The following is a 25008-nucleotide window of genomic DNA, read 5'->3' as shown; positions in this document are numbered from 1 at the left end:
GTTTTATTTTTTTCCCCAGCTGTGGCTCGCCTCCCCGCACCCCTCCCTGCGCTGCCATGGGGCTGGGTTGGAGCACCCAACATCCCCACACACCCCTTTTTGGGGCAGAAATGCCCCAAGCCACCAACGAGTGTCACATCGGCGCCCAGGCTCGATGCCCCTCTTACACAGAGCCATCTTCCACCCAACCTGCTGCCCCGTGGGGCCAATTGCCCTCGCAGGGGCTGCGCCACAGCTCGGGACAAAAATATTCCTGCAGAGGTGGAAAAAGGAAGGGGAGAGGCAAGGAGGGAAGGCTGCTAAAGCCCGTGGTTGTAATTAGACGAAAGCAGAACTTAACGAGCTCCAACGCCTGACCCTAGAGCTTTGCCAGGAGATAAGGCGTACTTGGAGGACTCTACCCTGAGCCGAAGCCAAAGGTCCCATTGTTGCGGTGAAGATTTATCTGGCCAGAACAGACCTTAAATCCAGACAGCGCTGCAGTCGTTTCCTTTTTCACCAGGGCAGCTGTAACACATGGGGTTTCTGTGGCTGGAGGGACTCGAAAGGGAGGGAGCAGGTTGGGAAGGGAAAGTCTGACACAGGGTTCAGCCTGAGCTTTGTTAGAACGCCACACGGGTGTTTAAGTTGAGACCGAGTTTTCAGGAGGGAGGACACATGTGCGCCGCTGCCATCGCCTGGAACTGGCTCCTTGGCCAAAGCCGGCTCGCCCGGGATGGGCATCGGGTGCCGGCGCTGCCGGTTAATGCCTCGCCGAGGAGGGGTGGCCATGGAGAACACGTGGCTGCTGTTAGAAACCAAAGGTTTAGCCTGTGTGCTGAGGGATTTAGTACTTATACCAGGGCCTGAGCAAGGGTTTAGGCGAAGCTGGCCAGCTGCGGGAGCGTGTAGGGGTTAAGGCAGGGGTCAGCACTGTCGCAGACAGAGAGAGGGAGTCGTTTTGTACAGGTTGGCGATTTATTCCTACTCACCACTGCGCACAAGTTCTATAAACATTAAAAAAATAAGTATATATAAAAGCATGTTCTTTACTCCTTTTCTCACTACAGTGGTGATGGCAGAGAGTAGGTTTCAGTATGGGAATCAGTTGTAAAAAACAAAACGAAACAAACCTGTTCAGAACAAGTCACAATATCAGTCCCCTAAAATTAAGCTATTACATCCATTCAGGGGGCTGAGGCACAGCCAGCGCCTCTTCCTTCCCCCGGTGCCCTCATGCAGACATTCAATTCAGATCAGCCAGGATATTTTTGCGGGTGTGTTTTGCTCGGGGGACCCTGCACCCCGTGGGATGGAAGACTGGAGCAACCCGACCTGGGAATTCACAGGAGCTTTCTTAACCCACAGGAGGGCCACGCTCACACACTGGTCTGTGTCCCCAAGGAAAGATAATTGGTGAGTAGAAAAGGAAACGACAAGTACTTATAGTGAAGTCAGTAACTAGGTACCAGAAGAAATAAGCTTGAGGAATACTGTCGGAGTTCAGGAGTTTGTGTCGCAGGCACAAGGGAGAGAGTTTTCAAAGTGTGTGTGTGGGAAATAAATCAACTTAACAGCTCACTAAAAAAAAAAAAAAATAGAAGAAAAACTCCAAACACGAAGAGTAAGGGGCACACCAGCCTTCCGCAAGAAAACACAGCAAACCCTTTCCTTTAAAGGAAACTTCTAATCTGAAGTCAAATTGGTAATAGACTAATTGGGAAACCCTCATTTATCACAGAGTTCTCTTGGAAACAACCCTTAAAGGCCAATGCAATGTTCATCCCAAGTTCTCCTTTAAGCTGCAGGAGAGAGACAGAACTGACTGGCCAGAAACAGAAGATAAGCAACAGCTTAAAAGTTTGTTGTTTTTAAAAAAAACTCCAAACCCTTAAGGCTAGTCGCATAAAGATACAATAGCCTCAAGTTCAGTGTTTTTAAACGAAAATACTCACAACTCTTACAAATGCAACAAGTTTCCCAAGTTTCAAGTATAAAAAAAAAAAACCAACAAATCCAAACAATCCAGAAAAGTGTTTGCCTTCGTTCTTATACCACCGGACACGGTTAATCTTTTAAGTTAAGCCTGGTGACCCTGAAAAATTAAATAGTGCTTTCACTCTCAGGAGAGGGCAGAAGTGAGGTCCTTAACCACAAACTTTTTTTTCTAAATATTTCCAATGACTTGCTGACTACAAGGAGCGAACAACTCCACTTTACCAGATTAAATTGCGAGGGGCTTCCAAGCAACATGATTCGGGCACTGATCAACTGACGGAAGAGTAGAAAGGTAACGCTTTTGAACACATGGCAATCCTGAGGTGATAAAAACCAAACGGCATCGCAGCACTGTCCCCGGCCAGGGTGCAGACAGCCTCTCATTGCTTTGCTGATTGTCTGCCTGGCTTTTTTTCTTGCTGGCCTCTTCCACTGCCTGGTATTCCTCGGCCACGGCCACCAAACACACCTACGGGACAGAAAGAGCACGGGTATAACAGCATCAGGGTACGGCAGCGATGTCTCCCAACCGCTCAGAGCTTTGCAGGTATTTATGTTTTACCCAAACACACGCCTATTTTCCAGTCTTTGCAGAGACAGGACTTGGAGATTTCTCCCTTGCCAGTTTCAGACCCCGTATTCACGAGGTGCATAAACTTCTCTCCCCTCGCCGGTAAGTTCACCGTTCAGCAGTGTGTTAACATGCCCTCCTAAATCAAAGTTAACTTCTTCTGAAAAATGGAACCAAGTAAGAGATACCACATCGTAAATCCAGAGGGATGAGCAGGTTATACTGTGTCCCCTGAAAGCTCTAAGGGCAAATCAAAAGTGACAAAGAGGGTGACTCGTTTTGAAGACTGCTCAGCTACAAACCAGAAAAAAAATACGTCCCTCTGTCACCGCCTCGCTGCTGGACAGAGCGATCCAGCGCTCCAGAGGGGCACTGGCTACCGCTCGCTGCCCGGGAGGCAGCGGGGACCGGGTGGCTGCCATCAGACCCACTGCAGGCGAACGAGCATCCTCGTACCCAAGAGCTGCGACCGTCTTTGCCGTGGGAGCTGTCGAGCCCACCCTCATCCTTCCCTTGCTGCTCAGATTCACCCCTAACAAACAGAAAGCAATTCCAGGCAGTAATTTTTATCTTGGCATGCAAGCGGTAAAGGGACTGCGGATCTACCCTGCCAGTCACCTCCGCACAAAGGGCAGAACCCAGAGGAGACCCGGTCTGGGCACCAGGCAGAAGAGCTTCTCTAGAGCCCTCTGCTCTGGTTGCTTCGCCAAGGAGACGTGCCTAAACCAGCAGCAAAAAAACTTGCTCCTAACCCTGCAGTCCTTGGGATGCTCACAGGGCTCCGGCTGCGAGCGAAGCCGAACAAAGACTGCCGTACTTCTGAATTTGGCAAGCCAAGAAGTAAAAGATGAAGGATTACCAGTGTCAGGAACAATAATCCTTTCAACTGTGTGCACAATTATAGCTTCACTTCTGCCTGCTGGCCTCTCAACAAAATTGTCCTGCCTTTTTTTTCTTCTTCCTCCTCCCTTCATGTCTCAGTAATGAGAGCCAAACCTTTTAGCTAATTAGCAAATGCTGAAGCTTCCCTTTAAAATATTCCATCAGCGAATTTAAGCTGCACATCAAAACAGCAGGGAACTCCACCTCAAAGCAGAGCTCAGCTCTGCTCTCCACAAGGTGGATATTTCCACAGCTGAGAAACTATTTCAGCTAAAATGTTTGTCCAAATAACCATATCCAAAAAAGTTGTTATGCCAAGTGCTTTGGACACCAAAATAGGGAAGGAAGAAAAATAAAGGCGCCTTCAGATTTGTAAAGGTCACTTTTGCATGCTCGGAGGTTCCAGGCGGTAGCACGAGCAGCAGAAATCACAGGGGTTTTTCCCCTCCAGAAGTCCCTGGGAGTCGGAGACGCTGCACGTCGCGCGTCCCAGCGTGGCGTGATGGCCCCGGGTAGATCCCAGTCGTCCTACCAGGATTCCTCGCATAGTCAAAACACAGGCAGCTCGTTAAAGCTGCTCTGCAGAGGGACTTTGCCCGTCAGTGTCTCAGTCCTCAGGGCTCCTTTTAAAACCTAAGATTTCCCAGGCCAAACCCAATTCTGTTGTCGCAAGTGAGCACACTCAGGATTTTAAGCTCCTACTGCAGGCTAAGCCTGCACCGAGAGCAACCCCGGGGCCGAGCGAGGTGACCACAAAGCGAATTGCAAAGATGTGGTGGGAGGGGTGAGCAGGAAAGGAGAGAAATGGCTCTCAGGCTTCCAGCCGGACAGTTTGGGGTGAAAAGAGAAAATATATCCCCAAGCTGAAGTGCTCTGAGATCACCTAACTATGTGAAGTAGGACAGGGAAGGCAGACTCGTTTTGGTGACCTATTTCTTCACAAGTGGTAACCTCCCCTTTTATCAGAAACATGAATTATTCATGTCGAGCAGGAGGAACACAAACCCTCAGATACTTTAAAAAAAAAAAAAAAAAAGAACAAGTCAGGAGATCAAAAGCCCCATTATAATGGGAGAAAAGATGATGTTTTTCTATCACTGCCATGGTCAGAGCCCAGTCTATTTTCAAACAGAATAGCCATTTGTCTTCCTCCCTGACTAGCTCAGCTAACAGACACCAGTGTTGTAGGGCCATGCTCCCGAGCCGGGAAGGGTAGAAACGGTCAAGTTCAGACTCTCTTAAGCTCCTGCCCAACCCCAGTAATGAGGGAGGCACATCCCTGGCACGAATCCTTTCTATTCTTTGGCAGAAGCTGCCTTACAAGCGAGGCAACACGCTCGCTTGGCTAGATCTTGCACAGGAGCGGCTCCAGCTTCTCCCAGACACACGGTCACGGGTTTAAAGCCAAGAAGCAAAAGCCATCCCTTGCACAAGAGGTGAAATTTAAAGGCAGGGATCCTGCTCACCCCTCTCCGAGCTGAAAAACAAACAGGATCATTACCTCGTCCAGCACCTCCAACACCACGGCCCTTCTGTTGCTTCTGCTGTTGCATCCCGCCACGGCCTCTGCCCTTGGACACCACCTCTTCTTTCACCATGTCAATTATTTCATCGGGGATACGCAGGTATTTAATAGTGCTGCCACGAATGTAGCACTCTGGCATTCTCCAGAACTTGTCTCCATCCTATTGGGGAGCAACATGTTAGGCTACGAACAAAAACCGGTGCTTTTGTGTCACTTTTGGGGCATTTGAATATTTCCATCACTTCTGGAGAGCATGACAGCTCTGCTAGTCTTCTCTGAAAGCATTATCTGTAACTAGCTGCAAAAAAAGGGTGGTTTTTTTCCTCCAAAACATGTTACAACCTGAGGGGGGGAGGGCACACAGTCACGAACAACTGTAGTTTCAATTTGTTCCACAACTGCTTCTAGCACTTGCACAAAAATGAAGAGGCTGAGGAAGCAAGTGCCTTCCCTTCTCATATAAGAAGGGAATTGAAAGCAGGACTAGAGAGGCAAGGGTAGTAAGTTACACACAACGGCTACAAACAACCAACTCTGGCAAGAAAAAACACAGCTGTAGCAAAGGCGTGTGCACGACTGGGTTTCTCCTCCAGCAGCCTCAGCTGGGAGTCACCTCACTCCTTCGCTCCTCTGGGGTGTGGATGGAGCAGTGAGGCAGGTCCGGAGCCAGCTGGCTGCGGGGCGTGTGCCACCAGAGCTCAGTAACTGCAGCTGTGGAGAATAAGGAGCTTACAGATTATATATATATTTAAAAAAGAAAGTCTTCAGGCACCCAGTTACAGAGCAGCTATCTTTATATTTTGCTTGTTAGTTGTTTAACGCAGTTTCAGGGCTTTTCTAGGACGCAACCTATCAGGGCTTCACCTCCTGCGCGTCGATGGCGGCTGTGGGAATAGGAATAGAGCGTTGAAGCTGAACAACAACTCGGCTGCTGCCCATGATGTAACTGGGAGGAGGGACAGGGACCCGCCTCGCCCCGCTTCGCCACCGCAGCGGCTCCGTCAGGGTTTGGCTGCAGATGGGATCGCTCGAGCCCAGCGATTCTCAAGTGGCAGCATGTGGACGAGGTGTCTGTAACACCCCAGAAGAGTGGGTTAAACAAGAATGCCTTGTTCCTCCTCTCCTGGGATAAAAAAGTCGGCTCCCCCCCACCCCCACCCCAGGAGTTATTTGGGGCAACTCTGCTTGTACAGGCAAGTCCTTTGCGCACAAGACAAGACAGAGAGAAACAGTCCTCTTCCAAGAGACACCCAACAAACCCCACCCTGCCTTGGATCTGCCTGGCTGCTCCTTGGCTCGGGATGCAGGAAGGGATGGAGCCAGGCTCCCTCGCTTCCTCGTTCCGGCCTCCCCGGAGTAAACAACCGCCTCCCGGGCCGGTGCTGCCCGTCCGCCGCTGCTCCGTGCCATCTAGCGGCCAGTCCCCACCAGTGCCACCAGTACAACCCCGGCAGCGGCCCCACTCCACGTTCACCCGGGCTTTGGAGGCGGTTCTGGTGTTTTAAAGGCGGGCAGAGGCGCAGCTGATGAGTCCAGCTGCTTTGCTGGGTGACAGGATACCTCTACATCACTCAGAGGGAATAAAAGACGAGCTACTGCTCTTCCACAACAGCCACAGGAAACAACTTCCCAAAGAAAAGGACATCACCCAGGTCGCAGGCCGGGCATGGATAAGGCTTTGCTGTCTGTTACCTCCTCTCAGTCCCCCCTCCTGCTAAATTCATCAGTGCTTCCCCCCTGCTTGTCCTGCCAGAAGCAGAGATGCGCCCACAGATTCCAAAGCCCCACAAGCCCCTCTCTCAAACCTCGCTCAAGCCATTTGCTCTGTCGTATCGACGTGAAAACGTGACTCTCTGCCCCAGGAAAATCACTCAAAACTTTCCTGTTCCGAAGACAACAGGTATGGGGGTTTGCAGAGAAATTTTTCAGAAGAACAAGGATCTCTGCCAGGCTCTCCCATGGAGCTCTGATGTTCCAGGGCACGGAAAGAGCAGCAACAGCCAACATGCACCTGGCTGCCGCTTCCAAAAGCGCATGGCTGGTAGGGACAAGACCAGACATTTCTGACTGAGGTCAAAGCCCAAAACACAGATCACAATCTTCTGGAGCACCTTTGGCCAAGGGCAAAAGTACCAGACGACGCAGAGCCCCGGCGCGAGTAAACAACAGGCTCCTCCGTTTTGATGTGGAGAGTTAGAGGGTAAGAGACGAGAAAGGTAATAAAAAGTTAGTGCAAGCATTTGAAGCAGACCTTGCTTCTCCAACGGCATGTGACAGATGAAGGCTCCGTTCCCAGGAAACTCAGGTCAGCATCATGGCAAGGACTATCACGCCCCGTCCTGCAGCCCCCAGCCCTGTGCCCAGAACCCTCTCATGGGGGAACTGCTCAGCGAGGTTTCTGTGCAGTGCAGAAAGCCACCCCGCTCGAGCGTGCGCCTGGGTGCGTTCCTCAGTCACTGATACTATAAATAACTGGATTAAATTTGCACTTCATGCAGAGCGACGGCCTCTGAGCTATAGCAGGGGCGGCCCAGCTGCCAGGCCAGAGGTTGGGCACCCCCGGGGACGCTCCCCGAGGGTTCACTGGGGGCACAGAGGGTGGGTGACCCCAGCGGGCTGCCCACGGCAGGGGTCTGGCCTTACCCGGGACGTGCAGATGACCTCCCGCAGGTTGATGTTCATCCAGTTGTCACAGCTCACCAGGTGCCCGTTGTATGTTTCCCCGTTCTTCAGCTCCACCAGCTGCAAGAAACAGGAGTCATGAGGGCGCCAGTCCAGCCCCAGTACCAGGACCTGCCCTGGTGTCACTCGCACAGCCCCAGTAAGCCCGAGGGTGGGCTGCGGGACCGGGGATGGGGCGTGCTGCCGGTACTCACCATGGGGTGGTTCTGCGCCGTCTTCAGCAGGGACAGGGGTAGCTGTGAGTGGAAAAGGGACAGGCCTCAGGCACCGGCGGGGACCGGGACGGAAAGCGGGACACCGCCCCACAACCCCCGGCCCAGCCCCACCGTTACTCACCATCGTGCCGGAGCCGCCGCCACACCGGCCGCTGCCGCTCAAACCGCCCCCGGCCCCGGGCGGGACCAATCAGCTCGCAGCGCCGCCCCGGCGGAGCCAATCAGAGCACGGAACCTGGCCTCGGCCGTAAAGCCGCGACGAGGAGCCCGGTTCGCGATTTTATGACAGTGCCGCAAATTGAACAGCGGGGCGGGAAGCAGTGGCGCACCCACAGTGCCCCGCGGGGCACGCGCCGGCTTTCCAGTGTCCTTTGAGGCCCCTCCCAGTACCGGCGGATCCAGGCCCCGGTTCGTGCTCTCCCCAGGCTCCCCCCTCTCAGCAGCCTCCCCGGGAGGGGGAGAGTCCCGCGCGTGGATCAGGCTGAGCGTTTTGTAACGGTTTAACTAACTCCCACTGAGGCCCCTTTACAAACTTCCCCCAGGCCCGGGGGACGCTGCTCAACGGTGGAACGTCTCCGGACCCAGCCCCTCCCGGGTCGCCCCGAAGGCGGCCCCACCGCCCTGCCTCGTCCCGCTGAGCGACTTCCGCCGCGACGGCGGAAGCGGCTCGCTTGCGTCGCTCTAGGCGGTTTGGCGGAGCGCGCTCGATGGTCTGGCGCGGTGGGTCGGACCGCTCTAGGCTGTGGGGCGGAGCGCTCTCAGTGGTGGCGGGGGGCCACTCTAGGCGGCAGGGCGGAGCGCGCTCTGTGGCGGGGCGGGGCCGTGCGCTCAGTGCGGGGCGGCGGCGGCGGGACGGGACGGAGCCGCGATGGAGAAGCCGCGGCGGGCGGTGGTGGTGACGGGTACGGGGGGGGGGGGGCTGCCCCGGGCGGGGAGGTTCCTGAGGGGTCAGGTGAGGAGGGGCTGTCCGGGGGGGCGGGCGGTGAGGTGGGCTGTCCTGGGGGGTGTGAGGAGGCAAATGGGGGCTGGGGGGGCAGATGAGGGGTGGGGGGGTTGAGGTGAGGGCTTGGGGTGAGTGTGGCGGGGTGGGTGCCCAGGAGGGGGGGGTGTGGGGGTGCGTGCTCTCCCTCAGGGGGTGTTTGGGGGGGGCGGCTGTCCCCTATGTGGAGTGATAAGCCCTGGGGGTGGCGGATACGGTCTGGGGGGGCTCTGGGGAACGTGGGGAGGGGGCGTTTGCTGTGGGTGAGGGGTATCAGGAGCTGGGGGGGGGGTATGCTCTTAGGTGAGGGGCTTTCCTAAGGCTTGGCCAGGCAGGGGGGGCTTTGGGATCCCCCTTTTTCCATCCCTGATCCTCCCCGAAGGTTTGTTGGCTGGGGAAGGAAGGGGGCTGAATCTCCCAAGGAGCAGGAAGAAACAGAGCATGGAGGGGTCACATTTGCTCGCTGAGCGCCCCATCCCCAGCCGTCAGGGTGTCCACGCCGCTATCAAAATAACCCACGCAGCACGGCAGAAACGCCTCGGGGAAGAATAAGTGAGGGAATGAAAGGCCCTGGTGTCGCAGGCGAGAGCTTGTCAGGCTCCTTTCCCTGGGGTACAAAGGCTGGCTGGCTTGATTTGTGGGGAAGGCAGTTCTGTGACAAATGGGGAACTCGGTGAAACTATTCAGGTCTCCCCCCAGCAGCTGAAGTTGAGGCTATTTGAATAGCGAGCGCGGGGGCGAGGGGTTCGTTGTCGTCGATGCGCTGGAGCGGTTTTAATTGGAGGCAAGTGTCTTTGCAGAGAACAGTTGCGGAGAGCGAAGAAGCAGGTGGCAAATTCTGGCTTTCCCAAACCTGTGTCTATTGCTGAGCGGCCGCACTTGGCAGTGACTAAACAGAAAACTTGCGTCAGCGAATACTCTGCTGCTTACAATACTGCTTCTCTCTCTTTTTTCCCCTGTTTTCAGGGAAGTCTGATTCTAAAATACAGTGGTTATCTTGTCAGGTCTACCCATATTGATAATCTGTCGTCGATATAGTGCTGAACTCCTCCTTAAAATCAGCAATGGGGTTGTGTTCCCCTTCGGTTACGAGTGTATGTTCACTGAGGATAAGTATTATTTGCGTGCAATTTCTTTTTTAGAACTCTTTAAGGAGATAATCCCATAAAGATCTGTGCAGCTGGTTTACTGCTAATGAGCCTTGGAGGGCCCTTTTGTGGGTGTGGAGGAACTCCTGGGCATGCTCGGTGGAGTTTGATGCTGCTGACAAAGTTCCTTATCTTCTTCGAAAGAGATAACACGAGGGATCTGTATAGATGAGTCAGAGGAGCAATAGCCCACAGCTGTGCTTGTGCCAGTTTGCGTTTGGCTTCAGAGTAAGAGGGCTCCTTTATGTGTGTGGGCACCTGTAGGATTTCAGCCTTCCAGCAGCTGAATTGTTAAATAGATGTATTTTATTTCTTTTGTAAGACTCTTATGGTTTCTTTAGGAATGAAACCTAGCAGGTCGTGACTGTTTCCAGAGAGTCCCCAGCTTGCAGCAACAGCTGAAAAGGCATCCGGTTATTTGACTTGTTCCCCCGTGCTGCAGTTGTAGATTGTCTTAGTAACATTCGAGGTTTGCTCACAGGAAAACATACCTACATTTTGATTTTGTGGAAACCTCGGGAAGATTTATTTTGGTCAGATTGTAAAAGGTCCATTCCTTATGTCGTCGTGTGCCGTATTACCTCAGACTTACTGTTGATGGCAAGTAGAATGCTTCCATTAACGTGTCATATAATATGTGTAGTCCCTCTCAAGTCCTTTCATGAGTTAGACAAAATTTATGTCTCCTAATTGCATTAGGCTCGCAGGGTAACTCTGACATTTTAAATTAAAGCATATTGACGTTGCACCCAGATAAATTGCTTAACCTTTGTGTGCTTGCTCAGGAAAAGATGTTATGGATTACTAGTTAACTCTAAGTTATTCATTAGGAAATTTAAACATGGTGAGTAAGTATTTTTGATAATGCTATCATAACCTTTTCTGCTTGGTGTGGGCGAGTTGTCAGCAGCGCTTTGTTTGTTTCCTCGTAAGGCGTAACTAATCCTAACAGGGATCTTGGTGAAGACCTGGGCAGGGAAGAAGTATTCGAGGCAGGGGTATCTGCATTTGTGGAAGCATCTGTTGTGGGCTAAAACAATCAGGGATAGAAAATCCAATAATGATTCTCATTCCGTGACATCGGCCAGCTTATCTGTTGATAAGAAGCTTTTCTGACCTGGTCAGGAAGGAAGAAATACGCTTCCTCAGTGTCTGTTGGGGGAAAAAAAGAGCTTCTTTTGAGGCAAGCTATTGTTTTCCCTCACAGTAAAAGGTGTATAGTTCAGATATTTCTCTGAAGGTCTCTTATTAAATACTTGGATATTAAGTAAATAAGGATTGGGCATTAGAAGTGGGTTTTCTTTCAGGATATATCAAACAGGAAAGCGCAGACCGCTTTGCAACTTTAAGTTTAGTCAAAACTGCCGGGATGACTTCATCACTGTGGATTTTTACTTCTCTTCCAGGGTTTGGTCCGTTTGGAGAGCACGCTGTTAACGCCAGTTGGATCGCAGTTCAGGTAACACTATAACTTTGTTCTTAGCAAGTTAAAACAGAGCGCCGTGCTGATAACATATCCGTGCAAATTTTAGTTTGCAGCTCTTTTATAACTTGTCTTCCTAGTTTATTAACTGAGACCAGCTCGCTCCAGATACCCAGATGGTCAGCTGGATAATGTTTTATTCGCTTCTCTGAAAACAATCCCTTAGCTAGTAGAATTTAATGAGATTGAGTTAATGTAGCTAAGGCAAGTAAGGAATTCACAGGCTAACTCCCTAGGTCTGAGAGATGTTAAATGGGGCAGGGAGCCTGGAATCTTCCTCCGCCACAGAGAATTCAAAATAAATAAACAAACAAACCCAGAAGAATTTTAATGTTTTTCTCTCAGCTCTAGCTTGGATCTGGGCAAGTTGGTTAACCTTTAAGCCAAGTCTCGTCCATAATGAGACTTCCACCTGGTAGTCTTGCGGAGTACAGCAGGGTTGTCCAACGGAGGTCTGAACGTCAGGGCTCTGACTCCAAAGCAAAGCAGCTGCCGCTGCCTCCTTTCCCCTCGGTTCCTTTTGCGGCCGCCTGCTTTCGGCGGTGGGCTGCGCGGGGGGATCAGGTAGCGTTTGCTGCTCCAGAGCCAGCCTCCTCTCTGCTGAGAAGCAGCAGCGAGTGATGCTTGATCGACGGAGCTGGACCTTGCTGGAGACAGGAGCGCTTGTAGAGGTTCGTTGCTTGAGCAGGTCATACGCGCTTGAACAAATCGAGTTTATGCCGCCGTTAGCTCCATGTGAACGTGTTCATCCGTGTAACGCTGATATGCTCGCAAATGAGGCAAGGAGAAGAAGTCAAACCCTTGCTAGATGCCCAGCTGAACTAAGGGATTAAGGTTGCTTGCTGTAAAAACACGAGCTAGGGACAGCGCTGCCACATTATCCTGTGTCTTCCTTATTTGTCACTTCTGGATGTGGTTTATGACAAAGCTACTGGGAATTCAAGAGTACCTTTTAGTACAGTTGCCCAGGGAATTAAATCTATTTTTCTCCCCAACACATCTCTATTCCCTTCAGAGCTCTGAGATTAATATCTTCTTTAGAACGCTTTTAAATTAAATCACAAACTCTAATCAATTACAGTCAACTAATGTCCAGATGTCTAATGTGTTGGCTGGTATGAGGAGACGAAACCTTTGCCTCCAAGAGCCTTTTGGAAATGAATATGTTTGAGTTAGGGTTTGCTCAGCTTAAGTTTGGGGAAGAAATGCAGGCTGTGTACGTGGAAAAAAGATCACATATTACTGAAATTTAGTAGTAAGGCTGATTGATCTGGTTTGTTCTTACTTGTGTAATGTCAGTTGTTGTAAACAAGCTAGTTTTATTCTGGAGGAGATGGACAAAAGGGTATTGTGCTTCTGGGCCAGGAAGAGTGGTGGGTGTTCTGCTGTTGTGTACGAAAACAAACCAAATGTATAATTCCCATAAAGAGAAATGGCGTGTCATTCCTTCAGCCCTGCAGCTCGAGGCACTGATGGCTGCTCAGCTGTGCGGCTGATAGATGAAGTAATCACGTGCATTTTAAATTCATTTTGTGGGCTTGGGGGTGTTTCGAGAGCATAAAACTAGAGTTGGTGGTGTTGCGATGATCTGCGTTGGAGCCCGTCTTCCTGTTCAATACTCGCGCTAGCTTCTAACTAAAAACATAAACTTTCAGGCAGCGGGGAGGATTTGCCTTTCCTTAGCCTGTCTCAGCCCTGAGAGGCCCAGACAAAAAGGAACAGCATGTCTTTGAGCACATGCGAGTTGGGCATTGTGCAAGTTTCAGACAGGGGACTTCATGGAGCTGAGTGGACACAAAGGCGTGTCTGAGTTTCTGAATCCCAGACGGTGTGATCTGCATTTTAATAGAAGAAAAATCAATTAAACAATCTTTGTAAATCCTTCCTAGCTTTAGGGCTAAGCTAGTTCTGGTTTATTACATCTTTTATTATCCTGCATCCCGAGGATAAAATTCTCTGCTTTTCTTTCCAGTCCTCTTTTTGGTTTTATTTGGCTTATATAGAACACCGACACGGCGTGCGTTTTCCCTCTGACTGCAGTGAATTTCTAGTCTAGCTGTTTGTTTTTGAAAGCTACACTATTTTTACACGTGGGTACCTTAAATAACGCGAAGATGAAATGTTTGGAGATTTTCACACATGGCGGGGAGATTTCCTATAAATTCAGAGTGAAGGATAACTTCTTTCTGGTTTTTCTTTAAGGCTTACAGTAAAAATATTCTGAGTTAATGTGGATTTGCTGTTCCTGGTTTTCATCGTTTTAACATTTCATTTGAGGGGTTTTTTCAGCTGCAATTTTTGCTTGGGAGGGACCTTCCTTTCGAGTAGAAGTTACTGAAACGAGCTTTCTGTTCAGTGCATTTTCTGGCCTCCCTGGTGTGACTTAGGTAGACACAGGTGTGCCCTGTGGACTGTGAAGCTAATGGGCTCCTGCCTTCATCCCCCTGAAGTGCTTCTGGCTGAGCCGGAGGAGGAGGAGGAGAGAGGTCAGGGTGCGTTTTGACATTACTAAGGACAATTGCTGTCAGGGTGTCTAGACAGACCTGATAAGGATATTAAAGGCTCACAAAGACGACCATTGTTGAGGGGTCAGGGAATCGGTCAAACATGTTCGTTTTTCTATATTTGTCAGGTATACAAGGCTGTGGGTAGTAAGTTGTCTGGGGGCCAGTGTACATCTTTATTACTGAATGGAAGCGCGTGAACGCTGCGTTTGGTTAAAAGAAAGTTGTGAATTTGTAAAGCTAAGGTTTAACGTATCTGCGCTTGGAGAAGGTAGCTGTCACTGAGATGGCGCGGCTCCTACGGCCCGAGGTTTCTTGCTCGCTGTAGACGCTCGTTCTGCGCAGCCGGTAAAACTTTTGGCGATTGAATTCACCTTTAGGAGCTGTTTCACGCTCTTTAGAGAAGTGATGATGAATTCCTACCAATTAACACTCTGGAGATCTTCCTAAAGAGACTGACTTGTATTTGAATACTCTCATTTGTAAACTACTTACTTTATTAATGCTCCACATAAACCAGCTAGCGTTTTGAAGGCAGATTTGTGTAAAGAAGATGTGATGAAACATCACTTAGCATCCATCTCTGGTAATGAATGTCTGTGTGTGCCAGACACTAATCAATACAGCAAGCCTTTAATACCAGACTTGCCCTTAGAGCCAGAGCAAGTGATTTATCATTGTTGTTGCTCATATCTGCTGGTCCTTGAAAGTCTTACTCTTGCCTTTGCTCCGTGTTTTAGTTATGTTAAGCCTTGTTTCGCTGACTGTGGTCTGTCAGTACAAGTGTTAAAGGTTTTATTTTTCTTTTCTCAGTAAAGAAACGGCTCATGCTGATAACTACAGAGAAAAGGGATGCTAAGATACTGCTGCGTTTATGTAGAGGAGGTAGGATTGTAACAGGGCAGTCCAAAAACCTCAACTTGTCCTCTCCTTTCAGCTGTCTTTAATTTGGGAGAATTCTAAACCTAGGGAAATACAAGATTTGAAAGTGAGTAAGCTTCGTTGAAATGGCTAATCTGTACTTCTTAGCCTGCCGTTTGCAAGTACAGCCTCTCTGCACAGGAAAATAAGGCCTAAGAATTACCTGAAAGAGCAGCTCCTGGCTCTGATCACTGAATCCGAACCCAAAACAGAGATAACTTAATCATCCAATAATATTTTGAAATGTCTTTGATAGTGTAATGGCTTCTTACGTTGCTGTTTTTACCTCAGAACAACTACAGTGGTTTATGGATGGGAGTTGCAGGTTATTCTCTTGCTGTGCGTGCAGCCCCTTTGGTGTTAGCGCAGGTAATCATCTCACGGTTTTGGCACGAATAAGCTTGCATTTTTTCAACCGATCTGTGTCTCGGAGGAGAAGAGCAGCACCAGATGACAGGCTTCTGCTGTGTATTAACTTGTGAAAAGCTGGAGTTGATTCTTCTAACTGAAACAGAGGCCTGGCGATAGAGAAGCAAGAGCGCACGGCTCCTTCTGTCTTCAGTGAGGAGGATGCACTTGCAGCTTCTTTCCAGAGGAGTCAGAGCTATGGGAGGGCTCTGACTAAGGCTGTTAGCTTTATGGCCTGTCCAGTCACTTATCAGCCTCAAAAAGCAGCTGTAAAATTTTTCAGAGTGCCAAAAAACATTGCCTTCATCAGAGGGAAACTTGCTCCAAGGTAGATGCTGTTGGAACTCGTTAAACACGATAGCTGAAGTCGCTTCAGCTTCCCAGTATAGACTTGTGCAAGGCTCCTAGGTTTGAGCTCAGCTGATGATTTTGTTTAAGAACATTTTTCGTCCAGAAGCTTCAGATCATGTGGTTGTATCCGTTCCTTGAATTCTTAAAAGTTTGGGTTTGATGGCTCTGAAAGTTTTCACTTTTGATGGAGTCCTGTTCTGGGCTAGACTGGTAAAGTCTGAAGTACCAAATGAGCCTCGAACTGAAGCCTTACTGGTGAGACTGGAGTGTGTTGAAACGGAGACCAAAGAAGAGCAAGGGAGAAGTGTCCAGGGCCATGGGCTGTATGTAGTGGGAACTCTCAGTGCTGGGATGAAACTGTGTTCTTTCCAGTCAGGTATACTGGGTAAAAAAAACCACCTTTCCTCTTCCTTCTGGTTTTAAAGAAGTCTTTTCAAGATATTTAACTTTGTGTTATGAAAAGTTTAAAGGAAATTGGCTAAGTTTACTGCCTGGATATTTGGGATGTTTTCAAGGCATGGCTTCAGTTAACGTTACAGAGAGAAAAATAATTTACCGCATTAGTTGAATCACTACAATGGTAACAGCTCATGTTGCAAAATTAAGTACAATATATTAGGTATGGGTAAAGCTAGCGATGGAAACCCGTTTTACATTTCGGAAGCAGGCTGTATTGTATTCCACATTCTGCCAAAATAGAAGTAAGGCAAATATGTTGAGGAGGGTGTGCCAATATTGCTTCAGTTTCTCGTACGAGGGATGTTTGCTAATGTTTGGAGACTCACAGACACGGAGTTGCAGCCTGGTAGTACCGTCGCCTAACCCTGAGAGCTCTTTATCTGGAAACAAGTGTGAATTTGCTCTCCAGGCCAGCAGTCCTGAGAGAGGACAAATCAGATGATGAATTATAGTCCTCCCAGTTCTACTTTCTCTACATAATATCTAGTTCTTTCAGAAGTGAATATGACTCTATACCTCTGTAAATAATGTAGCCAACCTTTCTTTTGAGAATGGGTGTTACTGATAGCTATTGTCAGTTAAATGTGGATTTCTTTGTTATACACACATCAGAGCAAAACGAATGGTCCTGTGGGTGAAGGCTGTTAACGCAGGTGGAGAGATGCCTTTGTTGTTCCCCGTTATGTAGGTGTTTGTTTTTTTTTACAAGGTTATCCAGCCTGTGTTGTAAGCTGATGTTAGTCCCTCACAGCAGATTCACTCTGCTAATAAACTTTCCAGAAGTATGTCCTCTGCTGAGCTTGTGTCTGACCGTCTTGCTTTTGTTTATTTCCTTATGTTCTTAGGAGTTGGAGAAGCTAGGACTGCGAGATGATGTGGATCTGCACGTCTATGAAGTCCCGGTTGAATACCAGACAGTGCAAAGGCTCATTCCTGCATTATGGAAAAAGCACAGTCCACAAGTGAGTGAGTAAAGGAGAAAAGGCAGGGCAAATGGCTGAAATCTGCCGCGCTTACAGCAACGAGCATGGTGTGAAGTGCCCATTTTTAATGAATGTTCAGACTGGTAGTCCCTCACTAGGTCTTTTCCTCTGTTGTCGTGAGAACATGTGAATTTGTAGAATTTTATAGCTCAGAATAGAGTGCTCCAATTAATGGGAGCAGTCGGTGTGAAGAGGCCGCTGCACAGGGCTGTCTAGACAGCTGGCGTTAGGCTGTGCCACCTGGGCTGTGCCAGCGGTGGGCTCGGCTGTGATCGTGCCAACGTTCATTTTCACCCTGACTACATCACAATTTAGGCCAGGAGGCGGTGAAACAAGAATTGTTCTGTACCGGACCCACGAGTTCATCGATAAAATGACTTGTTACTGTGATATTCATGCCAGAACTCCTGTCACAACTCCACCAGTCTTTAACTGGGAATAGCGGGCCGTCGGCTCTCCGGCGTTTGTATTTTGGTTGATTTAACTTGTTCCTTTTCTCTTGTAGTTGGTGGTTCATGTCGGTGTTTCGGGTATGGCGACGACTGTAACCCTGGAGAAGTGTGGCCATAACGTAGGTTACAAAGGCTTAGACAACTGCCGTTTCTGCCCCGGCTCTCAGTGTTGTGTAGAAGGCGGCCCAGAATGCATCGATTCCATTATTGACATGGACACGGTTTGCAAGAGAGTCTCAGCACTGGGGCTGGATGTCACGGTCACTATATCGAAGGATGCCGGCAGGTATGGGATGCCAGTGGTCGGTGGGGAGAGTAGCCTCGTACTGTAACACGTGTTCCCTCCGTGCTCAGCTACAAGACCCGTACGATTCCTACGCTTTTCGCTTCTCACGGGGCTGGCAATACCATCTATTTTTCATCGGTCACCCAACCGTCGGGGTGGAGAAAGAGAGATCTTAACGCTTCTTTGTCCTAGATTTGATTAAAGCAATCGCACAGACTCGCAACACCTGGCTTGTATTCCGCTCTCTATCGCAGGATGTTGCTGCAATGCTGAATGATAAGAATCTACCGTTCCCCCTGTCCTGCCGTTGGCACGTTGTATTTGTCACTTGTTGCTACATAAGCTCTCTTCTTGTGTTTCAGATACCTCTGTGACTTCACTTACTACACTTCCTTGTACCAGAGCCGCGGGAGGTCAGCTTTTGTTCATGTGCCTCCACTGGGAAAACCATATACCGCAGAACAGCTGGGTCGGGCGCTACAGGCTATAATAGAAGAAATGCTTGATGTTTTGGAGCATTCTGAAGACAAAATCAATTGTCAGCATGAACACTGAAAGCGGGCAGAAGCTATCTTAGTATTGCACTTCCAAAATTTTCCCTGGTACTGAAGTACTGGGGAAGACGGTCTGGAACATACAGACCCAGAATTGGAGACTTCAAAAAGGAAAATTCCACTTCTAGAAATTGACTTTTTTTTTTGTCAAATGTGTGCATTTCAGCCTAGGCAACAAAGGATTCAAAAATCTTTTCTTTAAAACACCTGCAGCTCCTCATTTCTGAAGTGACTGAAGTGTGTGTGCTGTGCTTTGTCCAGAGCTTATCTGTCAGCCAAGTGACAGCTACCGACCAGTCTAATACAGCGCAGATGGAAAGTTTCTCATCTGGACTTGGCGTTCAGGTGCAGGGAATTGATAACCCAGTCTTCTAATGACTAGTCCTTAAGTTGAAAGGTTTGCTTTCGTTTTGGTTTGGTGTTTTCCCTCCCCCCCTTTGGCCCAAATGATAGGTTATGATGCAAAAGTACAACTGAGAAGAGTTGGAATGGTGTGGGCTTGTCTGATGTGAAACAGCGCTGGGTGGAGACAAGGAGTCTTCGAAATTACTTTGCTGAAGTGGAAAATATTTTAGGCACTGATTTCTCACCCCACATTGTCCAGATATCCATAGGGTCCTCTGTAATGTGCTGGTTAAGTGGTAGCTGCAGATAGAAGGGAGGTTTTTTGGGTTCCTTTTGCTGTGGAGCAGAAGATAGGGGTTGGTTTGGGTTTTTTTTTTTTTTGTACACAGTAAAAGCCTAACTTGCGCCAAATATTTCCAAATGTCTTTTTTTATTACGCTCTCAGTGCCACCTTCCTCACTCAAGTCAACCATATACCTCCTGTACAAAACACATTGTTTCATATGTGTATAAAGCAAATCATTAGCGGTTAAATAGCTTTGCTAAAGGCCACTTTCTCCGCAGGAGATCTTTATCCTAGATTCTTGGTGCTAGCTGTTATTTTTAAGGTGAAGGTTGAGTAATTTATAACTTCTTTAGTTATAAGTTTTCATTCTTGTTAAAGGTTAGGCGAAGAGTAATGTTTAACTTAAATTCGAAGTTGCCACCTGGATTTATTGCAGGCCTAAATCTGCAAACGTGCGGACTCGAAGGCGTGCTGCCAGATCAAATCTAAAATCTTAAACCTATTCCCACTGTCTGTAAACCAGAGGCAATTATTTGAAAACTGGGAGTTTTGCTTAGAATGAGTATTCGGGGCTGTTTTAGTGTCCCCCTCCCAATGGGAGGGTACAAAGTGCTGCTCCTTGTGTGAACTTCCCCAGTAATTAAATTGGGGAAGTGTACATGCAGGCTCTAAGCGGGACTGTAAACGCGGTTGACGCTAGTCGTGCGTGTAGGTTTGCTTCCAAATTACAAGATTCCAGCAAAAGACAGATGGTGTTACGGTGGGAACGGGCACCAAATTGGTCCTTGATGACTGGTAGGGCTCACTGAGGGTTTTCATTTAAATGAAGAGTCTGTGGTTTGTTTCTAATACCTTTACAAATATATATATATATATAAAAAACCACAACATTTTGAACCGTTTTAAAATACCATTATATTAGTTTTTCTAATTATGAATGATTCTGCTATAGTATCTCTCAGTGAGAGCTGCCATTAACTTGCTGTTTTCCAGTAGAAGCCTAGTGACAGAGGCAACACCACTTCTCCTTGTAACCCTTGAGAGAGGACGGAGACTTCTGCCGTTGTAATAACTGTGCTAAGGGGACCTGTGTATGAAGATTTTTGGATAGACTTCTGGTTTACCGAGGAAATTACCGCTGTATTTACTATACGGGCTTTCCCGATCAAAGGAGTTTGCCTTCAAAGTAAATGTTCTCTTCTGCATTCAAATACGAAGTAGCACTTGTCAGATTGTCAGCGGGCAGGCAGACTTTCTGATTAGTAATTTATTATATTTAATATTTTGTTTAAATATTCGTGGTTTGACGCATTTCTGCAAATAGTAGAGCTACTTATCATGTAGGTTTATTCCTTTATCTGGTAAGTTTTTTGTCATCAGTGTATCCTAGCTGCTAAACTTTTGAAAGAGGAGTAATTCGCGTATTCTGCTAAGGTCAGCAGTTGATTTAAGTAATTTTCAGTAACGCTATTTAATTTACGTGTATTGTAGTTGTGAATAAAATGGGAGCGGAAGATCAACAGTTTAGTGAGGTGACAACAGACACGAAGATGACCGTGGAGTGGAAGCGGCCGTAGGCAGGGCTGGTCGGAGCAGCGGTGCCCGTGGGAGCCGTGCTCGGAGAGCGGCGGGAAGGGTTCGGCGGCAGGTCGCCGGTCAGGCTCTGTTGGTGATAAATGTCTCTGAGCGAGGTGAGCCCTCTCTGTCCGCGCCTGCCGAATGTTTTCGCCGCCTTTGAGCGTACGAGCGGGCAGCCTTGGAGATCCCCCCGCCTTGGATGTGGCCGAGGAGGAGGAGTAGCTCCAAATTCATCGGCAGGGAAGGTAGACAGCGGCGGCTGCGTGGCGAGAAAGGCTTTCCACGCTAGTTTATTCAGCCTGTGGAGCGTGTCCTGTTCGACACCCGTCGATATTCCTTCTTGGGTGCTCTCTGCTGTTCAAGGGGGAAATCCTGAGCCAGTTTCTGTGACTGCTGTTTGTCCGAGGACTGCAGTGGTTGACCTTCTGTGTGTCAGTGTTAAAAATCTCGTTTCTGGAAATACTTTGCTTTGGGCGTTACTTCGAGGTGTGTGTTTCCTCATAGTTTGTTTTTTGTGAAGCTTCCGTGTGATCGGTTTCTTAGAAAACATAATTTATTTTATAATCTTTTGGGGTTTTTGAGAATTAGTCCTCGGAGATTGTATTTGTAAAGGGTGTCTTGGTGGTAGAGAAATTTTGTATAGTGAAACTTTTGAAAATGGCATTAAACTAATATTATTTAATCTGACCTAAATTAAATACTTTGGGGTTTTTTGAAAGTTTTTTTTTTGTGTTAAATTCATTAATTCATAATGCCTTTCCTATAGGTGCATATTTTCTTTGGAAATATGACCTCAAACTGATGCAGAGCTTCAAGAAGCTGATGTTTTGTGTAATGCTTACTATCTACTTTCTCTTCCGGCTCATCAATAAATAGAATTTGCTAATTTGCACTGACTGGGAGACCTGCTGCCAACCACAAAAAATTCCGTGCTGGTGAGTGAGTGTAGGAAGTTCAGGTTTAGTGTTAATTACTGTGCCTGCAATTTGTAAAATGTAAAAAAAAAAAAGCTGGTCATGTTTTAGAATCCTGTGACTGCAAATTGTCTCTGGGAATACACTTCACGGTGAAACGGGGGTGAGAATATTTTGTGTGGAAGAGAGAATTAGGGAGGTTCCACTGTTATCGGGTCTGACGTCATTTTTTCTACTTGCCAACAGCTTGGAGTAGGAACCGGCTAACGCGTTGGTGAAGTTTGGTGATGACAATTTAATTGTTTCAGTTATTAAATGCTGCGGAGGATTTTGAGGAACGCCAGATACTCGTAAACTCCTTCATAATTTGGTGACACTGATGTCGGGAGATATTTCCCTTGAATTAAACATGGTAATTGACTTTATAAAACACAGCAAAAAAACTGTGAGCTTGGAAGTTTCTTTACCTTAAAGCCTCGTGAGCGACTTGGTGATTCTTAGGGGTCCCTTCCAACTTGAGATATTCTATGACATGGTTGAAGGTAAACACCCATCGTACAGAAGCTATTTGTATGGTTTTTGGCAGCTTTTGGAAAGGATATCAAAACCTGTAAGATCATACCGAGCAGTTCACGCTTATCTGGAGTATTCCCCAAGCTGATTGCTTCCTCCTAAATGTGGTAGTAGTGGGAAAGGATGAAAAGGTCATGAAGATGGTTAGAGGTGTTGAGTGCGGTTGTGACATGAGACTGCAGCCGAGAACTGCTGAGCTTCAAGAGTCCTTCCCGGGGGGGGGACCTGACTGAGGGTCTTCAAAAGTTTCAGGCTTCGTGAAAACGAACCAGTTGCTCTGCTTTCTCCCCGGAGAGGAGGGAAGTTCAGAGGCAAGGCTTCGTGGCCAACTCCTTGCAGACATTGAGAAGGCGTTTGCAGGCAGCGTCGCGTTGTCGCGCGTAGCCTGGTGCGTTGGGTAGTGCCTGCTGCCCGCAGCAGGAAAACAGACTCGTTCAACCAGGGCTCTGATCTAATATGTCAACTTACCTTTATCTCCGTAGGGTTTGTACCGCACGTACTGTGGTAAGTCAGGTGGGAAACCCTGCTATTTGTATTTACTTACCTGGACAGTCACGTTTAGATGTAGCATTCAAACTCCGGTGTGTCTCTCACCGTTCTGCCGGTTGTGCAGGCAATATTTAACCTTTTAGTGCCTCGTTCGGCTGGCAAAGGGCGTTATTCCGGGCCACTGTCACGCAGTGCCACACCTGGAATAAAAGCCCAAGAGCTTCCAGGCCTGCAGACTTCGAAGTGGACGGCACAGGCTCCCAGTGTTCTTATTTTTGTTGATGAAAAGGCTAAAAAAAGTTACAATCCACTGAAGTTTCTTCTAACACTCAAATAGCCTTCATTTGGGCGATTCGTTGACCTCGCGTGCGGGCTTTCTTATGAAATCTGTAAAAGGAATTCCAGAAGGAGGGGCTTCTTAAAACCAAAAATAGGAGAACCGTGTAAATGAGTTGAATTGGTAATTCCCCGCTAACACGAGAGCTGGCGCTAGGCTGAAGCAGCCATTACGGTCTGACCATGTTATTTCATGGTTTAACTTGTTGCGACTCGTGCATTATTTTTTTTTTTTTTAACTGATAGCGTGTTTCTAACTCCAGCCACGCCGCCGGTGCTCAGACGCTAAGCTGCTTTAAGAGTGAGTGGTAGTGTTTGAAAGCTGACTGGAAACCGGTATGTTTAGCCGTAGAAACTACCGCTTGTGTGGTTTCTTTAATTACGGTTTTCAGATTTCATCCCGCAGTGCAGATAATAAAATCGACGACAATTAATTTTACATATTTTCACAAAGCGACTTCCTTCCTGTTGTCTCCTTTACTTCACTACGCTATCCAGTAATATTTTCATGAGAGGAATTTCCGAGTTGCGAAGGTTTTCTTCCAAACTGCGTCCGTTGGCTTGGATAAAATACCCCTAGTTGATACCATAAGTACGCATCTTGACATAGATGGATTTGTTATTTTTGCACCAGAAGCCCTAAAGTTTTGCAGTATAAAGTGCACTTTTTCTTAAAAAAACACCTTGTATTCATGTCTGATTAGTGTCTTATGTGATGAAAGTGATATTCTGCCAAACCTCCAAAGCTGAGGATATTGTTAATTCTTCATCGTATTAATTGAAACCTGAGACCCGCTTCTGCTCAGGCTATTTTAAGACAAAGTAGAGAAGAAAATGCCTCCCCATAGATAGGAATTAAATATAGGAAACGAAACTTTACACTGCCCTTAAATAAAACTCTGTGCCACTTAAGTACACGTTCAGGTTTTCTATTGCACCAGCTTCTTAAATCGCAAATGTTTACTTTGATTAAACAGGGAGTGCCTTGTCCTGTGCGGGGCTCGCTTTTGGGAAGCGGGGCGGTGGGGATGGCGACAGGTGAGCCATTTGCACATAAGGTGGGTGGAAAGACTGGGCTGTCGGCACCGGGAGAAACTGCTGGACTTGTTCGGTATCCCCTTTATGCAAGGATGCTCTTCAGAAACTGCACTGAATTGAGTTCTCGAGGTTTTCTCGGACCTGACAAAGGGAAAAAAAAAAAAAAAAACAGAGTATTTGCTACTTCGTTGTCACTCTTGGTTAGGTTGGCCAAATTTGTGAAGGTTATTCTGTCTCTCCTCTAAGGTTACGTGTTTTGTTTGGACTCCGTTCTGCATGTTACAGCATCACTCAGCCTTCCGGGTCCTCTGCTCGTTAATTGTGGTGAAATAAACAGTTGTCTGTCTGGGTATCTCAGGTGTCGCCAGTCTCGTGCTTACCAGGACTCTTGGAGCTACAATTCTAAATCTGTCGGGGCTTCTGTTTTTCTCAGTGTGTTCTTGCAGTGCCTTGTAAAACCAAACAATCTAGTGTGTCACAAAAGGGCTGTGTAATAAAGAACCGGTAACATACTTTCAGCTTGCTATTGCTAGACTGGACTTTGTAACTGAAAATTTAAACCGATGTTTCAAAGTAAATAAAGAGTTTAACTCTGACTCCTGGTGTTCTTTCACAGTCAGCGGGAGACGTAATTTTTAAAGATGCCTTTTTTAGGGTGGCGATTACATATCGGTGATCACAGAGTGACGGGATAACAGCGTATTTGGTTTTATACCATTCCCTAAGCACCTGCTGCTGCTGGAGACGAGCCCTGGGACTATACGGATCCCCGCGTGGCTGTTTTTCGGAATGGGAACAGATGCTGTCTGGGCTCATTCTCTTCGGCCTCAGCTGCGTACCTTGGGTGTTTGTGTCATTTTTATTTACAGGAGTATTTGGAAGTTTTAGCTTGCCACCTATTATATACGTGTGTTTCTTTTATCTGTATATTCTTTGTACTTTGAGGTAAATTTTCCGGCCCTCCCTTAGACCACAAGGCCGAAGGGGGCAACAGCCACCCTTCTCAACAGACTGCGCTGAAATATTAATGCAAAAAATTGTTCAACGTTACTGATCTTAAGATGCAGAG

The 25008-nt window shown here is 47.8% G+C and overlaps 2 protein-coding genes across 3 annotated transcripts; one reads left to right on the top strand and one right to left on the bottom strand.

The window, feature by feature from the left end:
* Nucleotides 1-935: 935 nt before the first annotated feature.
* LSM4 (LSM4 homolog, U6 small nuclear RNA and mRNA degradation associated) lies at nt 936-8476 on the bottom strand. The gene is made up of 5 exons (XM_064469779.1): nt 7974-8476; nt 7832-7873; nt 7599-7697; nt 4932-5115; nt 936-2446 (listed from the first exon to the last, which is right to left on the bottom strand). Exons 1-5 carry the CDS (start codon nt 7974-7976, stop codon nt 2358-2360), a joined length of 417 nt encoding a protein of 138 aa, XP_064325849.1. The 5' UTR covers nt 7977-8476; the 3' UTR covers nt 936-2357.
* On the top strand, nt 8239-24535 carry PGPEP1 (pyroglutamyl-peptidase I). Of its 2 annotated transcripts, none has more exons than XM_064469775.1 (5): nt 8239-8260; nt 11386-11438; nt 16951-17067; nt 17594-17826; nt 18189-24535. In XM_064469775.1, the coding sequence occupies exons 4-5, from the start codon at nt 17621-17623 to the stop codon at nt 18379-18381; spliced, it is 399 nt and encodes a 132-aa protein (XP_064325845.1). In that variant the 5' UTR covers nt 8239-8260; nt 11386-11438; nt 16951-17067; nt 17594-17620; the 3' UTR covers nt 18382-24535. The 2 variants fall into 2 exon arrangements, with proteins under 2 accessions (XP_064325845.1, XP_064325844.1); XM_064469774.1 differs by lacking the exon at nt 8239-8260 and adding an exon at nt 8605-8754.
* The last annotated feature ends 473 nt before the right edge of the window (nt 24536-25008 follow it).

The sequence above is a fragment of the Phalacrocorax carbo genome, chromosome 19 (assembly GCF_963921805.1).
Source record: "Phalacrocorax carbo chromosome 19, bPhaCar2.1, whole genome shotgun sequence".
Classification (NCBI taxonomy): domain Eukaryota; kingdom Metazoa; phylum Chordata; class Aves; order Suliformes; family Phalacrocoracidae; genus Phalacrocorax; species Phalacrocorax carbo.
This window is presented reverse-complemented; position numbering and strand designations above follow the sequence as displayed.

Excerpts from the sequence above, each read along its gene's own strand:
- LSM4 (XM_064469779.1), bottom strand. Across the intron at positions 7,698-7,831 it reads CGGCGCAGAACCACCCCATG|CTGGTGGAGCTGAAGAACGG; the intron begins GTGAGTACCGGC and ends TGTTTCTTGCAG. Across the intron at positions 2,447-4,931 it reads TGTTGGAGGTGCTGGACGAG|GTGTGTTTGGTGGCCGTGGC; the intron begins GTAATGATCCTG and ends TCTGTCCCGTAG.
- PGPEP1 (XM_064469774.1), top strand. The coding sequence starts at position 8,721 with ATGGAGAAGCCGCGGCGGGCGGTGGTGGTGACGG. Across the intron at positions 8,755-11,385 it reads GCGGGCGGTGGTGGTGACGG|GGTTTGGTCCGTTTGGAGAG; the intron begins GTACGGGGGGGG and ends CTTCTCTTCCAG. Across the intron at positions 11,439-16,950 it reads CCAGTTGGATCGCAGTTCAG|GAGTTGGAGAAGCTAGGACT; the intron begins GTAACACTATAA and ends TTATGTTCTTAG.